The sequence below is a fragment of the Geotrypetes seraphini genome, chromosome 1, assembly GCF_902459505.1.
Source record: "Geotrypetes seraphini chromosome 1, aGeoSer1.1, whole genome shotgun sequence".
Classification (NCBI taxonomy): domain Eukaryota; kingdom Metazoa; phylum Chordata; class Amphibia; order Gymnophiona; family Dermophiidae; genus Geotrypetes; species Geotrypetes seraphini.
The window spans coordinates 537,534,229-537,552,610 of record NC_047084.1 but is presented as its reverse complement, the minus strand read 5'-3'; the positions used below and the strand labels follow the sequence as shown (position 1 = coordinate 537,552,610).

At 44.8% G+C, this 18,382-nt stretch overlaps 1 protein-coding gene across 9 annotated transcripts in view; it reads right to left on the bottom strand.

Moving 5' to 3' along the window:
* APC (APC regulator of WNT signaling pathway) overlaps positions 1-18,382 on the bottom strand; it is a 344,325-nt gene that overhangs the window by 57,244 nt on the left and 268,699 nt on the right. For all 9 annotated transcript variants that reach the window (XM_033929104.1, XM_033929106.1, XM_033929103.1 and 6 more), the window contains 2 exons: positions 6,162-6,540; positions 3,592-3,687 (listed from right to left, as the gene is read on the bottom strand). In XM_033929104.1, the coding sequence (XP_033784995.1) occupies positions 3,592-3,687; positions 6,162-6,540 (475 nt within the window). The remainder of the gene's footprint in view (positions 1-3,591; positions 3,688-6,161; positions 6,541-18,382) is intronic.

Here is an 18,382-nt window from a genome sequence, read left to right as displayed (position 1 = left end):
TGTTTCTGTTCTGTGTTCACAGCTGAAGTGCTGGGAGTGGGAAATGTCAGCGCCCGGTGCAATAAGCATGCAGCTTCAGGTTCTGAGTCTGAAACAAACAGTACAGAGACTATGGGATCTTCAGAATAATGAATGTCTCTCTATACTGGAGTTATGTAGTTGTCCGTGATTGTGTTTCACCGAGTTGTTGATATTAAACATTTGGCAAGTCCTTGCAATATCTATCAATTTCATTAAAAATCTTTTCAGGAAGAAAGTAGGTTTTTCCAGAACAAATAGTAAAACAGATGAGGAAGATTAATCTGCTACTGTTGGCAGAACTGGAGCTGAAGACAAAAGTGGCTAAGTCACCAAGTATTGCACAGCGTCCTGAACAGGTGAAGTAGAAGAATCCTGTTCTGGAATTGCACTATCAGCACAGAGAAAGTCGGGTGCTGTGTCAGTGAGCTGAATCCAATAAGTGCTGTATTTACACTACAAGGGCTATGCTGAGTCAGAATCTTGTCATTGCTGCTTCAACATAGCAACCTGTGCTAGAGCTGACTGTGCACATCTGAGCTTCAGAGTTCCTCAATAAGGTACTTCAGGGCCAATATGTCTCCGTTTCTAATGCATTTTGGTTACTACTACTACTACTATTATTAATTATTTCTATAGAGCTATCAGATGTACGCAGCACTCTACAGTCACAAAGAAGACAGTCCCTGCTCAAAAGAGCTTACAATCTAAACAGACAAGGCAGACAAACAGAATGTCACAGATACAGTTAAGGAGCACAGTTAATCTGCTGGCTGGGTTGCTGGGCAAATGATACATTCACCTCAGGCCTTAAGAATACTCTAAAGGTGACTGTGCTTTGCTCCTGGAAACCTTGGAAGAGTCATGTGATTAAAGTAGGTCCTGGACTGGTCTTTCAAAATAATTGTACTGGGAGGTACAGGGCAACTCTGCCCAACAATGTGCAGAGTCAACCGATCTCTGTGCAGATACAGACCCCTTCGCTTCCTTTTGCACCAAATGCAGTCTCTTTTCAGCTTCATAGTGAATGCAAAGATTTTTATTTTTATTGTATTTGATCTGTCTAAGTAAACAAGGAGATTTACAGATCACTCAGGAACAAAGAAAGGAATGCTTTTAAATTAATAGGATAGAGAGCTGAGATGTTCCTTTTAGGCTCGAAGATATACAGCCAGGCAGAAGAGATACTTAGAATAGAGAATGATACGAGGAACAAATTTGTCCCCATCTCCATCCCGTTCCCGTGAGCTCGGTCCCCGTCCCATCCCCGCAAACCATCTGATCCCATCCACACAAGCCTCGAATAGTTTTATACTGAACTTATTTTATGAAAGTATAAAAAGAAACGTTATATACAATTGTCATTTTATAAATCAAAGTTCTGGCTGCTGAACTAGAGAAAGAGATGTTCAGCTGGCAGGGCTCTGATTATAAATGTTTATCAACACAACTAATATATTACTTTATCCTAAAAGCAAAAAAATAAATAAATGAATAAATAGAAATTTTTTTTCTACCTTTGCTGTCTGGTTTCTGCTTTCCTCATCTTCTCCTCATTCAATTCCTTACATCCACTGTCTGCTTTCTCTCTCCCTTCCATCTCTCCCCTCCACCCCCCACTGGTCTGTCACCCATCTTCTTCCCTCCATTCCCCCAATAGTCTGGCATCTCTCTCTTCCCCATTTCCCTTCAGCATCTTCTCCCCTCTCTCTCTTCCCCGTTTCCCTTCAACATCTTCTCCCCTCTCTCTCTCTTCCCCATTTCCCTTCAGCATCTTCTCTCCTCTCTCTCTCTTCCCCATTTCCCTTCAGCGTCTTCTCCCCTCTTTCTCTTCCCCATTTCCCTTCAACATCTTCTCCTCTCCACCCACCCCTCTCTCCATCCCCCTTCAGCACACTTTGCGCGTTCCAGCAGCCCCCTCTCTCCCACCATCCGTCTGGGCATCTCCCTCCCTCCACTTTCCTTTGTGGTGATTTCAATTTTGTTTCTACAAGCAGCCAGAGCCTTGAAGTTGCGTGTGGTTGCCGGAAAGGTCTCCTCTGATGCAACCGGAAACAGGAAGTTGCATCAGAGGAGACCTTTCCAGCAGCCATACGCGACTTCAAGGCTCTGGCTACATGTAGAAACAAAATTGAAATTGCCATGAAGGTAAGGGGAAGGGAGGGAAGGAGATACCAAGACAGATGGCGGCAGCAGCAATCAATAGTAAGGAGCGAGGGGGCTGCTGGACCGCGCGATTAGTGACCACGCGAGCTCCCTCCCTTAACTGCAGAGAGAAGGCCATTCACCACTCTACGGGGCGGCGAATGGCCTTCTTCCCATACCCACAGCAACCATTTTTTTCCCATCGTTTTGGCGGGTTACCCGTGGCTAACTGCGGGTAACAGCCACCGTATCATTCTCTAACTTAGAATGTTAAAATTCTATAGTTTTCTGCCACATTGTAAATAGGGCTGGATCTCTGACTTCAGTGACATAGTGAAAAAATGTCTTAATAAAAAGAAAAGAAACAAGGAAAATAAACAATATAGGAAGACAGAGATAAAATCTTCTCAAAACAGTTTTCATTTCTGTTCAGCAGACTAGAAAACATAAAACTACAGAGACTGCTACATGTGGGAAGGGCTGCATATGCTCAGAACTTTACACTAAGGTCCAAGCTCTAGGAGAGTTGTTCCATCTTGGTGATCTGTGATAGCATCACCTAGTTGCATGACTAACTCAATCCCAATTTCTCATCAATTTCTCAAAAACAATTTCTCATCATTGTGCTGTGACCAAAATCACTCCATTTTTAAGAATAAATGTAGTCTTATTACTTTAAAAACAGCAGTATGATCTTTACTCCTGGCGGAATTCTGCAAGTGCAGAATTTGTGCAGAATTCCTCACCTCCTCAGGATGCACAGAATTCTACAAATGCTGTGCAGAATTTAATGAGGACCCATGCAGTAGAGGAGGAAGTGACCCAATGCCCAGCGGGTCATTTCCTCCTCCAGTGCTGGCTTAGACTCGAGTGTTTATGTGAACCATTATCTAGCGCTCACAGAATTCCCTCAGGAGTAGATCTTCAAAGGATTATTCTGTTGCTGAATTAAATGTCCAAAGTGAATAAAATCACACAACTAAAACAGTGGTTCCCAAATCAGCCGTGGAGGACTTCCAGCTAGCAAAGTTTTCAGGATATTCAAAACGAATATGCATAAGAAATTCTGTATGGAATGGAGGCAGTACATATAACTCCTACATATGAATATTCATTGGGGATACCCTAAAAAGTTGACTGACTTGGGGCCTCAGGTTTGGGCATCACATCTCTATATGCCAATAAAAACTTTTACCTATTACTTGCGATACTAAATTATTTTCCTATCAGAGGCCTCTATTGCTGCAATTCTTTGTCTTAGCATGACAAAAGATACTTCATTTCTGAAATATAGCAGTCACGTAGTATGGAATTCAGGAGAATAATTAACAATAGAGTGCAATCATGCAAAGCTCCAGCATAATTCATGTGTGTGATTCAATAATTGACAAAGTTACAGTCATCTTTAGAAAGACAATTTCTTCTTACCTAGTTCATTCATTGCATGTCTGTGTTCTTCATCAAAGGAAAGTTTCATTAGAACACAAACTGCAGGACATATCTGATGTTCTACTGGAGCAGGCACTGTAGCAACACAGAAAGGAAACAATCCAATTTTATATTTTTAATTTCAATTTTCTCTTCCTGTATTTATCCTTTTGCACCTCAGCGCTCTCCTATTAGAGACAACTTTCAAAATGATTATGGGTATTATTTAATACAAATGACTGCACCTGGGGCTCAATAACTAGGGTGCTCATCAAACCCAAGAGCTAGCATATATGCTAAACATTAAGAACATAAGAATTGCCATACTGGGACAGACCGAAGGTCCATCAAGCCCAATATCCTGTTTCCAACAGTGGCCAACCCAGGTCCCAGGTCCTAGATCCTAAGAAGTAAAACATATTTTATGCTACTTATCCTAGGAAAAAGCAGTGGATTTCAAGTTTCAAGTTTTATTAGGATTTTATATACCGCCTATCAAGATTATCTAAGCGGTTTTTTACAATCAGGTACTCAAGTATTTTCCCTCTCTGTCTCTGTCCCTCTCTTTCCCCAAGCCATTTCAATAATGACCTATGGACTTCTCTTTTAGAAAATTAGCCAAGCCTTTTTTAAACCCCGCTAAGCTAACTGATTTCATCACATTCTACAAATTCCAGAGTTTAATTTTACATTGTGTGAAAAAAAATATTTTCTCCAATTTGTTTTTAATCTACTACTTAGTAACTTCATCGCATGTCCCCTAGTCCTAGTATTTTTGGAAAGAGTTAACAAGCGATTCACATCTATCCTCTCCACTCCACTCAGTATTTTATCAACCTCTATCATATCACCCCTGAGCCATCTAGTCTCCAAGCTGAAGAGCTCTAGCCACTTTAGCATCCCCTCATAGAGAAGTCATCCCAAACCTTTTATAATTTTCATCGCCCTTCTCTGTACCTTTTCTAATTCCACTATATCTTTATGCTTGGGCAACTGAGGATGCCCTTACAAGTTCAAGCACTCCATTCTCAATGCTGCTCTTTTGTATGGCCAGAAGGAAAAAGAAGGCATTGATGCCTCTGTATAAGACTCTGGTGAGACCTCATTTAGAATATTGTGTACAATTCTGGAGGCCGCACCTTCAAAAAGATATAAAAAGGATGGAGTCAGTCCAGAGGAAGGCTACTAAAATGGTGTGTGGTCTTCGTGATAAGGCTTATGGGGACAGACTTAAAGATCTCAATCTGTATACTTTGGAGGAAAGGCAGGAGAGGGGAGATATGATAGAGACATTTAAATACCTACATAATATAAATGTACACGAGTCGAGTCTCTTTCATTTGAAAGGAAACTCTGCAATGAGAGGGCACAGGATGAAGTTAAAAGGTGATAGGCTCCGGAGTAATCTAAGGAAATACTTTTTTACAGAAAGGGTGATAGATGCATGAACAGTCTCTCGGAAGAGGTGGTGGAAACAGAGATTGTGTCTGAATTCAAGAAGGCCTAGGATAGGCACATGGGATCTCTCAGAGAGAGAAAGAGATAATGGTTACTGCGGATGAGCAGACTAGATGGGCCATTTGGCCTTTATCTGCCGTCATGTTTCTACGTTTCTATAAAAACCTTGCTATTCAAGAAATCCATCAAGACAAACTAACACCGCAGGAAGCATTTCAATCTCCCCCAGATCCCACAACCTTCTAACTAAATTATCTATCTTGTAATGACCCTGATACAATGTCCAGATCTCCCCCGAAGTAACCTGCTCTACTTTGTAACTCTCCTGGAAATGTCCAGATAACCTCTTGTGTAATCTGCCTTGAACTGAAGAGTAATGGCGGAATACAAATCACTAATGTAATGTAATTAAACTAACATAGCATTGCTGAACAAAAATAGCTTACAAAATTCCTTGTAAGCATTACATTTGTCCAAAGTGACAATTCAATAAATAGGGTCTCCCTAAAAAATAACAGTTCTCATGCTTTGTCTAACTACTAAACTCTAAGGGATTTTAAAATTCAGTTTTAATTTTATAAATCCATTTTTGCATATACATGCATATGTAAATAGCTTATTATAAATTTCTGACAGGTATAAAAGTACATGGGTAGACATGGGTGGGCGCAGGCAGAGTTCGCTAGTATACTCATATTATAGAACATACTAATTTACACACTTACTTAAATAATCTAAAAATGGACATTGGCAGCGGCTTTGGAACAGGTGTAAATGTATTTGCTATTCAGGTGCAATTTCTCTCACTTAAGCAATTTTTCTTACTTATGCAAATATTTTATAAAGACATGTAGATGTCTACTCTATATGTCCTCATAAAATAGCAACTAAATAGGCACCTATTTGCCTTCAAACTAGGTGCTCTATTATCTAAATGTGTGAAAAATACAGTAAAATAACCCACCTGATTTCTTAAGATAGTCAAGTTTTGTTTATGCTGTTTTAATTGCAATTTTCTCTCTACCAGGTGCAACAAAAAGGTTTCCTCACTGCACAGCCTTAGCTCTGTGTTTCTATAATATTAAACCATGTTTTATATATTAAATTCATACTTGAGTTTTTGTCTTGGTCCATGCCTTGCTTGTGTGCCTCCTGCCACTCCCAGCATGTTTCACAGTAGGCTCGGATCTGTTCCAAAAGATGGAGTACACGTATTTCTCTTCTACCACGCTTATCATCTGGCTGAGAGTGAATAATGTTATGCAATGCTGCACTGGCCCTTGCACGGGCCTCCTTGCTGCCCCGGGAGTTTCCCAATAGCACCGAGTCTTTATCATTGCCGTGTAAAAGCTGGATCAGAAGAGGAAGGCATCCAGATTGTCGCATGGCTATACAGCTGTCTTGGGAGCTAGACATCGCTAGCAAAGTTCGTGACATGTCATCCTTGTCATGAGTGCCGAGCATTGACAAAAGTGAATACACCATTTCTACCTATGGACCAAATGATTTTGAATGAGAAGAATGAAACAATAAAAAAATGAAGAGAAAAAGAAGGGTTAGCAGTGTTACCAACTTGTAAAACAAAATCAGATATAATCAGCTATATACAGTGCCTTGTAAAAATCTTCAAACCTGCATATTTTTAACATTATAAAAATATAAAACACAATGAAGTAAATGTTATTAATCTATATAACATACTTTCAATATGAAAGAACAATTATATTAAAACATAATTAAAATAAGTAATCAAAGTCTGAATTGTATACATTTTCACATCCTTTGTCAAAAGAAACTCAAATTAGCTTCATTTCCAGAAATGGCTTTCACAAGGCCTATCAGTTAAATACAGGGTGGGCATCTGTATCCAATCATTGCATCTGAATTATTTGAATACTCCTGGATGAAGAATTGTGCTGTTTCTGTTATATGAAGTGAATCTGAAGCAAATGTTTAAACATGGCTAACCAAAAGCTGCTGAAAAGACTCTGGGATAAAGTTTTTCAAAGTTACAGATTGGGGAAAGACTATGAAAAAATTCCAGTGAGTTTAATGCTCATTGAAGCACTTTCATATCCATCACTAAAAATGGAAACAGTTTGATGCCAACACCGCACTGCTTCGGTAATGCTGTTCCTCCAAAGTCAGTAGCAGAAGGAGTAAGGAAACTGTTGAAGGTTTCTGTATGACCTACAATTACTTTTAAAGAACTTCTAGCTGAGACTGGGACAATGTTACCAATGCAACAATTTCAAGATTACTCCACAAATATTGCCTTCATAGGAAGGGGACAAAGAAAAGCCACAGGTAAAGGAAAGAAGCACATGGAAGGCGGCTTTGTGGAACTTTTTTATCTAAATGTTAATCAATACATCTAGTGTAACAAACAGCACATCACCATGCTCACACCATCCCTATAAGGGTGCATATTTATTTTTTATTTTGATAAACCACCTTTACTAACTAGCAGACCAAAGCGATGTACAAACAAAATATCAGTTTACGGTAGGGAAGGAACTACAATATCAGATGGGACAGAACCATACACACAGGTAAGTACAATAAAACCTTGGTTTGTGAGCATAATTTGTTCCAAAAACATGCTTCTAATTCAAAACACTTGTATATCAAAGCGAATTTCCCCATAAGAAATAATGGAAACCAGACGATTCGTTCCACAGCCCAAAAACTTTAACACAAAATACTGTATGTATTCGTACTGCAAGACCTTGCTTGCTTAGAACAGTCACTACACTCCCATAGTGTCAGAGAGAGAAGAACCATCGGCTCAGTTGTGATGTGACATGTGTATACTGTATGTACTTTTATTGCAAGACCTTGCTTGTTTATCAAATTAAAATTTAATAAAATGTTTTGCTTGTCTTGCAAAACACTTGCATACCAAGTTACTTGCAATCCGAGGTTTTATTGTATAGAGTTAAGGAAAGGACAGAGAGGGAGAGTGGGGAAGGGAAGAGGGTAGGATAAATGGTGATAGTAGTGGAAGACCAAAAAGCACAGTTACTTACCGTAACAGGTGTTATCCAGGGACAGCAGGCATATATTCTCACATGTGGGTGACGTCATCTACGGAGCCCCAGCGCGGACAGCTTTTCAAGCAAACTTGCTAGAAGTTTCAAGTTTGCACACTGCACCACGCATGTGCATGCCTTCTCGCCCACTAGAGGGCGCATCCCACCTCGTGGTCCTCAGTTCCATAACTAGCATAGAAGCCATCCCCGGGGAGGCGGGCGGGTTGTGAGAATATATGCCTGCTGTCCCTGGATAACACCTGTTACGGTAAGTAACTGTGCTTTATCCCAGGACAAGCAGGCATGATATTCTCACATGTGGGTGACCTCCAAGCCAACCAAAAAAGGGCAGGTGGGAGGATGGCAATTTAGGAAAACAGATTTTGCAAAACTGACTGGCCAAACCGGCCGTCACTCCTGGATAAAGTGTCCAGACAGTAATGAGAGGTGAACGTATGAACCGAAGACCAAGTGGCAGCTTTACATATGTCCTCCATAGGAGTGGATCGGAGGAAAGCCACTGAAGCTGCCATCGCTCGGACCTTATGCCCCGTGACTCGACCCGGGGGCGGAAGTCCAGCCTGAGCATAGTAAAAGGAAATGCAAGCAGCCAACCAGTTAGACAGAGTGCGCTTGGAAACCGGATGCCCTAATCGATTAGGATCGAAGGACAAAAACAATTGAGGAACCTTCCGATGAGACCTGGTGCGTTGAAGGTAATAAGCCAACGCCCTCTTACAGTCAAGCGTGTGAAGCGCCGTCTCGCCAGGATGGGAGTGGGGCTTAGGGAAGCATACCGGAAGGACAATGGACTGATTGAGGTGGAAATCAGAAACCACTTTAGGTAAAAACTTAGGATGGGTACGGAGAACCACCTTGTCATGATGAAAGACAGTGAAAGGAGGGTCCGCAACCAAGGCTTGCAACTCGCCAATCCGCCTAGCGGAGGTGAGGGCAATCAGAAACACCACCTTCCAAGTCAGAAATTTCAAGAGAGACTTGTTGAGTGGCTCAAAAGGGGGTTTCATCAGTTGAGCCAACACCACATTCAAATTCCACACGACTGAAGGAGGCTTAAGAGGGGGACAAACCCTGAGTAACCCTTTCATGAAGCATGTCACCAAAGGATGGAGCGACAGAGGGCGGCCATCCAGATGTTGATGGAAGGCAGAAATAGCACTAAGATGAACACGCACCGAAGTGGTTTTCAGGCCAGAGTGCGACAGGTGGAATAAATAGTCCAAAACCGAGGACACCGGAACCGACACCGGATCCAGGTGAAAAGACGAACACCAGGTAGAGAACCTGGTCCATTTCTGCGAATAACAAAGCCTCGTCGAAATCTTGCGTGAGGCTTCCAATACCTCCCTCACCGATTGAGACAGATCAGGCGCAGTTAGGGAGCAAGAAACCAGGCTGTCAGGTGTAATGACTGCAGATTGGGATGTAACATGGATCCTTGACTCTGTGACAGCAGAGAAGGAAACACAGGCAGAAGAAGAGGCTCCCTGACACTGAGCTGAAGCAGTAGGGAGAACCAGTGCTGACGCGGCCACCGAGGTGCAATGAGAATCATCGTGGCCATGGACGATTTCAGATGTACTAACGTTCGCATGATCAGAGGAAAAGGAGGGAACGCATACAGGAACCTCCCCTCCCAATCGAGAAGAAAGGCATCGGCCTCCAGACGGTCCCGCGAGTACATCCGAGAACAATACAGGGGCAGTTTGTGGGTCTCCGGCGAGGCAAACAGATCCACCTGCGGCGTTCCCCAGCGAGCGAAAACCTCGCGCAGAACTGCTGAGTGTAGAGTCCACTCATGCGGTTGCAGAAGTCGACTGAGTTTGTCTGCCAGACAATTCAGTTCTCCTTGGATGTAGACCGCCCGAAGGAAGATGTTCCGGGAGACCGCCCACTCCCAAAGGCGAAGAGCCTCCGAGCAGAGGGGCCAAGAGCCCGTTCCACCCTGCTTGTTCACATAGTACATTGCCACTTGATTGTCCGTGCGGACGAGGACAACCTGATTCCGCACTATGTGAACGAATGCTCGGAGTGCTAGAAAGATGGCCCGAAGCTCTAGCACGTTGATGTGACACCGACGGTCCTCGGCAGACCACAGGCCCTGCGTGCGAAGACCGTCGATGTGGGCTCCCCACGCGTACTCCGAGGAGTCTGTGGTCAGAACCTTGCGAAACGGAGGGGTGAGAAACAGTAAACCCTTGGACAGATGTGAAGAGTTTGTCCACCAACGCAGCGATTTCCGCAAAAGCGGAGTCACCGCAATGAGGCGAGACACTGGATCGCACTCCTGACGCCACTGGGAAGCGAGGGTCCATTGTGGGATCCTCAGATGCAGCCTGGCAAACGGAGCGACGTGGACCGTCGACGCCATATGCCCGAGCAGTATCATCATGCGGTGGGCCGACACCACCGATAGTTGAGAAACCTGACGGCCCATCCGGACCAAGACTTCCAACCGCTGGGGCGGGAGATAGGAGCGCAGGCGCACCGTGTCCAGCACCGCGCCTATAAATTGAAGAGACTGAGCCGGGCACAACTGAGATTTTGGAAAGTTTATCTCGAACCCGAGGCTCTGCAGGAAGGCAATAGACCGTCGGGTCGCTGAGATAACCCCCTCCCTGGTCGGGGCTTTGATAAGCCAATCGTCCAGGTAAGGGAACACATGAAGCCCACGAGACCTCAGGGCTGCCGCAACCACCACCATGCACTTCGTGAAGACTCGTGGAGATGAAGCCAGGCCGAAGGGCAGGACCCTGTACTGTAGGTGCAAATCCCCCACCTGGAATCGTAAAAATCTTCGGAAGGCGGGATGCACCGGAACATGGGTGTATGCTTCCTTCAAGTCGAGGGAGCACATCCAGTCCCCCTCCTCCAAAAGAGGATATAAGACCGGGAGAGACAGCATTCGAAACTTCTCCCGGACCAGGAATTTGTTGAGCTTCCTGAGGTCCAGTATGGGGCGCAGGTCCCCGGTCTTTTTTGGAACCAAAAAGTAACGGGAGTAAAACCCCGTACCCCGCTGGTCCTGGGGGACCGGTTCGACCGCTCGAAGCACCAATAGGGCCCTGGCCTCGGCCAGAAGGGTCGGCAGCTGCGATCGGTTGCAAGAGGCCAGATTTGGAGGATGGTCCGGTGGCGAGGATACAAAGTTGAGCGAGTAGCCCTCAGAGACGGTCCGGAGCACCCAAGCGTCTGAGGTTATCTCGGTCCATGCCACCCGGAAGAACCGAAGACGCCCCCCGATAGGAAGGGGTTCCTGTGATATCGCGGAGGGGAACCCGCCCCGTCCGCTCAGCCCATCAAAAGGAAGGCGCGGGCTTAGAAGGACCCTGCGCCAGGGCTTGGGTTTGTCCCCCTCTGCCTCGCTGAGACGGACGTCTCGGAGGTGGCCTTGAGAAAGCCGGGGTCGACTTCTGAGGATATCGGCGCGGCGGAGGCCGGAAAGGTTTCTGCGGCGGGGGCCTAGGTTTGGGGCGGACCAGGGATGCTAACGAGCGCTCCTGCTCCGACAACCGCTTGGTCGCCGCATCTAACGTTCCGGAAATGACGCTGAAGGTGGGCGCCGCTGTTTGCTTTCGCACGTGTTGGGGGTCGAGGAGGGTTGGGTAGCGTGACTCCTGTTTTTATTTATGGATCCGGCTGGACGTTTACCATCTCCCGTCTTCTCCCCACGATGGCCGCTGTTAAGGCCCCCGGTATTCACTGGATCGCCCCAGGGTCCTGTGAATTCCTGGCTCTCGACGGTGCTGTCGTCCGCACCCAAGGACGGCGGTTGCGGTTCTTCCCTGTTATGGAATGGCTGGCACAGACCCTCCGCTCCGCAGCCCAACGAGCTAGGGAGAACTTTCCAACCCCGGCCAGCTGCAGGTATAAAAAGATCGAGTGAGAGTTGCTGTGGGCATTGCTCGGTGTCCGGTCATAGCTACGTCTCTGTTATTCTTAATGATCGTTATTACTTATAGCGAAAATAATGCTCCTCTACAACTCTAGCTTACTGCTTGGACTGTGGGGAATAAAGGATGCTGGTGACATATAGTTATTATAGGACCTCACTTCTGAGAAGGTTTGATGGCTCTAATCTAAGGACTCGTCAAATAACTCGGACCCCACACAAGGCAAATCTGCAAGACGTTCCTGCAAGTTTGGGTCCATGTCGAGGGTGCGAAGCCAGGCCAAGCGGCGCATGGCCACTGCGAAGGCCGACACCCTCGAAACCAGCTCAAATGCGTCATACACCGCATGAAATAGGTACAACCGCAATTGAGACAGGTTGGACATAAACTTATCGAATCCTGCTCTCTGGGAGTCCGGTAACGAGTCTCGATATTGAGGAAGGTCCTTCACCATGCCACGCAAATAGGAGGAAAAGGTGAAGGCGTAATTTAGAACCCTGGTGGCCATCAGGGAATTTGAATAGAGGCGACGGCCAAACTTGTCCAGGGTCCGCCCCTCCCTGCCGGGTGGAACCGCCGCAGAAACCCGTGAGGGCTGTGATTTCTTAAGGGCAGACTCCACCAGAAGAGACTGGTGGGAGAGCTGCGCCTTTTCGAACCCTTTAGGGGGCACCGTCCTATATTTTGCTTCCATTTTTGAAGGCACAGACGTGACTGTAAGAGGGTTTGACAAGTTCTTCAACCAGGTCTGCAGAAGGACTCTGTTGAGGGGGAGCCTAGGCACCTCTCTAGGAGGAGTGGGAAGGTCCTGTTCCTCCAAAAATTCTTTGGAATATTGAGAACCGACCATCAGGTCTAACCCCAGGGCTCGGGCCATGTCCTGAACAAAGGAGGAAAATGAGGACGGCCTGGCCGGGGGAGACGGGGTTCTCGACCGCCCCACCGAGGAGAGGGGAGAGGCCTCATGGGAATAATGAGGATCCCTAACTGACCCCGAGTCCCAGGATCCCCTCTCCAAGGCCCTCGAGGGGGAAGGAGAAATTCTCCGCCTCGCAGAACCCTTGGGTGAGGACCCCGGGGTCCGGAGGACACTCTCCCACTTCCTCGGCGAGGCGGCACGGGAAGACTTCCCATGAGGTGATCGGAGGAGCCTCGGGTTGTCGAGGCGCAACTCCGACACCTGCAGCGCCTCGCCCCCGAGCGGCGAGGAACGATCGTGCCGAGGCGAGCCTCGCGGCCGCTTAGACTTCCTCGATCGGCGCCTCGTCCGAGGTCGCGTCAAGGGCGAGGCGTCCCGGGAAGACCCCGAGGAAGAGGAGGAAAGACGGCGCACTCTGCGCAACTTTTCCTTGGGCCTCACACTCCGCTCAGGCGGCCCCCCCGAGGTCGAGGTCAGGGGCGGGGCCGAGACCGAGGTTAAGGGGGCCACAGTACCCGAGACCGAGGTCACCGAGGCCGGGGCTCCCGAGGTCGAGGGAGCCGAGGCCGGAGCCTCCGAGACCAAAGGCGCCCCGGCCGAGGTCGCCGGAACCGCAGCCCGCTGCAACACTTCCAGGGCCCCCGTCAGCTCCGATGAAATCAGGGCTCGAAGGAGTTCCTGGAAGGCCGGAATCCCCACGAAGGTGGGGAGTTCCGAGTCCGGAGCACACTCCCTGGAGGGCGACCTCGGTCTCGAGTATTCCCTCGGGGTGTGCGAAGTCGAGGTCCGAGGCGGGGCCGGGGTCGACCCACCCGCCTTAGCCTGAGTAGAAGATGGCTTCTTTGCTGAAGGGGATGGAACAGAGGACTTACCCGAAGCCGGCTTCCCTGTAGACGCCTTAGAAGACGAGGGCCGAGGCGAAGCCGAGGCCCCCGAGGACGCCGAGGCCGAGGTCAAGGCCGGGGCCGAGGCCGACGTCGAGGGCTCTGTTTTGGAAAGTAGCACAGCGATCACACGACGCTGTCGGATGATCCGGCCCAAGACAGACAATGCACCACCGGTGAGGGTCAGTGATGGAAAGTAACCTCTCACACCGGCTGCACTTTTTAAATCCCGTAACAGGACGGGACATCAACGAAGAAGAAGGCCGGGAACGACCGACGTCCCGCGGCCACGGCTTCCGGGAGCCCCCGGAGCCCAACGAAAAATAAAATTTTTTTTTTTTTGAAAAGAAAAGAAACGAAAAGACAAGAAAGCAGCACCGCGAACTTATTCAAATAAAAGAACAACGAAACGCGGCAGCTAGAAGGCAATACAACTGGAGCTCAGATCCACAGGGCTTTCTGGCTCCGCGGAAAAAATTGAACTGAGGACCACGAGGTGGGATGCGCCCTCTAGTGGGCGAGAAGGCATGCACATGCGTGGTGCAGTGTGCAAACTTGAAACTTCTAGCAAGTTTGCTTGAAAAGCTGTCCGCGCTGGGGCTCCGTAGATGACGTCACCCACATGTGAGAATATCATGCCTGCTTGTCCTGGGATAATCAGTGTGCATCAAGCAACTATGAGAAAACCATGTTTTCAAAGACATGAATTTTTTGAAAGAATTCTGCTCTGATTTGAAGAAGAGAATTCCAAAGAAAAGGGACCATGAAGAAAAATGCTCTTTGTCTGGTAGATTCAAGCTGGGCATTTCTAAGACTGGGAAGAAGCAAGCGGTCACCATTTCTAGATCGGGAATATGGAATAATCAGATTGGACAGATAGGGGAACCTAATCTGAAAGCTTTAAAAGTAAGAGTAAGCGTCTTAAAAGTAATCTGCTATTCAACAGGAAGCCAGTGATGTTTATGAAGCAGAGGTAAGACATGGTCCAATTTACGTGCATGGCAAAGCAACCTAATTACAGTATTCTGAATAGACTAATTTTTTCAGGTTAGCATAGGTACAGTCTAAGAAGACCAACGAAAAGCAAAAAGAGTGATCCAAGTATCTACAAAGCTGTGGAAACGAACAATGTCCAAATCTTCATTTTATTTCTTCAAAGAACTATAAGCACTGTCCACACATGTATTAAATGGACCCAACACAGACCATGTTTCAGTAAAACACCTTCCTCAGGGGGCCGATGTTACACAATGACGTAGCTAACAAATGTGGAAAAATATAAGCACTGCAGTATATCAACTTGCTGGGTCCATTTAATATATATGTGGACAGTGCTTATAGTTTTTTGAAGAAATAAAATGAAGATTTGGACATTGTTCGTTTCCACAACTTTGTTTTGCTATAGTCTAAGAAGACAATGTTACAGTAGTCTAATATGATGATGAGGCGTTACAGAATGAGAGAGTGAAAAGTACTGCAGTCAAAGTATCTTCTGATGGAACATAATTGCCTAAGAATGTAGAAACCAGATTTGCATACATTCGATACTTTCTATGAGAAAATGAGATGAGTGTTGAGGGTGATTCATAAATGCCTGAAAGAGTCTACAAGTTGAATATGGTAACCTAAAAGAGATAGAGGGAGAGTAGGAACACAGTCCCCCTTGTAAACTAGCATGCTATGGAGTTTTGTCTTTATTTAAAATTAGTCTATGGTCAGATGTTATGTTATGTTAAGTCTTATATCCTGCCAAATTCTCATAACTCAGAGTTCTAGGCAGGTTACAAGTGGCACAATACTACATAGTTTCAAGTTTCAAGTTTTATTTAAATTTGATGGTTCGCTTAATATTTCTAAGCGAATTACATAAAATGTACAGTTGGGGTAAAACATTAAAAATATTAATAAAATTTCTACAATAAATGACACAGGGCAATTTCAAACTGACAATACTGACAAATACTACAAAACTAGAGTGAAGTGGAGAAAACGTGAGGGAAAAAGTTACAAAATTTTGATTCCTAGTGCGGAGAAAAAGAAGGTAGAAGGGGAGAGGGTAAAAACATTAGGATTTGGGTATAAGAAACTGGAATTAAAATTTACATAGAAGAATGAGAATTTAGAGGTTAAATGCAGCTTTAAAGAGGAATGTTTTTAAACTATTTTTAAATGAGTTGAGATCTTTAGTATTTCTAATATACAAATAGAAGTACTGTGTAGGGTAAAATATGTCACATAGAGTTATACATATAATCTAGAGTTATCAACATGTTACAGCAATATAGGGCAATACATTCATAGCATTGTCTATATTCCTGTTGGCTTCTATATTTGGTCTGCACTTCTTTAAGTCCCTAATAGGGATTTCTTAAAAAGTCATGTTTTTAGGTTTTTGCAAAACCTTTATATGGTATATGGTAGTTGTGCGAATTTCAATGGGAAGTGAGTTCCATATTTTTGCTATTTGATAATTGAATGATTTGCCCATGACATGTCTTGTATTTTGTACCTTTCATACCCTATGGCAGTGTTTCTGAACTCAGTCATAGAGTACCCCCTTGCCAGTCAGGTTTTCAGGATATCCCCAATGAATATGCATAAACTTTATTTGCATACACTGCCTCCATTATATGCAAATTTCTTTCTTGCATATTCATTATGGATGGATATCCTGAAAACCTGATTGGCAAGGGGGTACTCCAGGACTGAGTTCAGAAACACTGCCCTACGGTATGTCTTGTATTTTATACCTTTCTGAGTTGGGAATGAAAGGATTATGTTGTTAAGAGTTATGTTGGTCCAAAGATCTTCCTAATAGCTTTATGAATCTGGGAAAGCTATCTGGGGCATCACCGTATAGCATTTTGAATGCTAGGCAGTATAATTTTAATTCTGTTTGTTTTACTATTGATAACCAGTGTAGTTCCATGAGTAATGGTGTGACATGGTCGAATCTTGATTTGTAATATATAAGCTTGGCTGCTGTGTTTGTATCAATTGGATTTTTTTTTTTTTTGTTAAGTTTCATGGGGATTCCAGAGAGTAGTGCATTGCAATAATCAAATTGAGATAAAATTGTTGATTGTACTACTATTCTGAAGTGTTGTTGCAAGAAATAAGGTCTTACCTTTCTTAGTTTTTTGTAAAGTTAAGGAAGGATTTCGGACTAAATTGTTTACATGAGTTTCTAGATTTAACAAGCTATCTGGCATGACAGCTCCTTCTCGGGTTGAACAAACAGCAAACCACAGACGTGAAATCCCACTAAGCATGGTTTACTGTCTATACAACACAAGGAGTATGACTGTAGCTCCTGTGAGTCTAGCACCTCTTCCCCTCTCTCCCCTTTAATCACTCTCTCCTTTCTCCTTTCTCCATCAAACTGGTATCTCCCCCCTCTGTCCAGCCCCCCCAGTCTAGTATCTCCCTCTTCTTCCTTGTTCCCTCATCCATTGTCTGTCATATCTACTGTCTCAGCACCCCCCCAAACATGAGTACAGCAGCACTTCCTCAGCCCTCCCCCCCAGAATAATAATAATAATAATAACTTTATTTCTTATATACCGCAATACCACAAACAGTTCAGAGCGGTTTACAGAGGAAGAGACTGTATACAGACAACGATATTACAAAAAACTTTCAAAATTACAATAACATGGTAAGATTAATCAATTTTTCTTGGAAGTGTTTTAGAAGTACATCATGATAGAAATGGAGCAAGAGAAATTTGTCAAAGAGATAAGTTTTGATTGAGTTCCTAAAAGTTTGGTAAGAAAGAGCGGCACTGTCTTCAGTCCCCCTCCTCCTTCATGAGTTCAGTACCATCCCTTAGGTCTGTCCACTCCCGTCCACCAAAACCTCTCTCTTTATTCTTCCAGAAGTACCAGTGGTAATTTGCTGCCTGGGCCAACACAGAGCATAACACTCTATAGCTAATAGTCCTTCAATGTTTTTTATCCAGCCTCAATATTCATGAGTCAAAATTAAAGTAGAACAGAACCTGGATATATTTCACATTCATCGTTGTTTTTAACTGTTTTCAAAGGACACCTCAGCCCCACCACTCCACTGCTGTATTTATCTCACAACTGCGGGAAGAATTATGTGGTGCCTCATCATTGGCTGTCCATTCGAGTGTTTATTAGTGCCTTTCCTTAATTCAATAAATATTTAAATATTATGAAACAAATATAAAGTGCAAAAGTTCTTAGCTCAATTCCAGCCAAAACCTGGGAGTCTGACCCGACATGTTTCGCACAAAGAAGTGCTTTATCAAGGGTCTCCCGAGGTTGCTGCCATCATCCAACTCCACTAAAGATTTGTGAGAAAGATCTTTCTTACCCTAGACAGATATTTGCAAGTATCCTGCTTCTAAGCACCACTATCTGTCTAATCATTCCCTCTGTAATTCTCCCACCTGAGCACTATTTATTGATGTACCTTCTTGTCCAGTCTTCTGTCTTGACTAGCTTAATTTGATATTTAATTGACCGCATTTTGTTTGAATATCAATGCAGTTTAAGCTCTTTTAAGGAGGAACTGTCTCCTATGTTTTGATGTACAGCGCTGCATATGTCTAGTAGC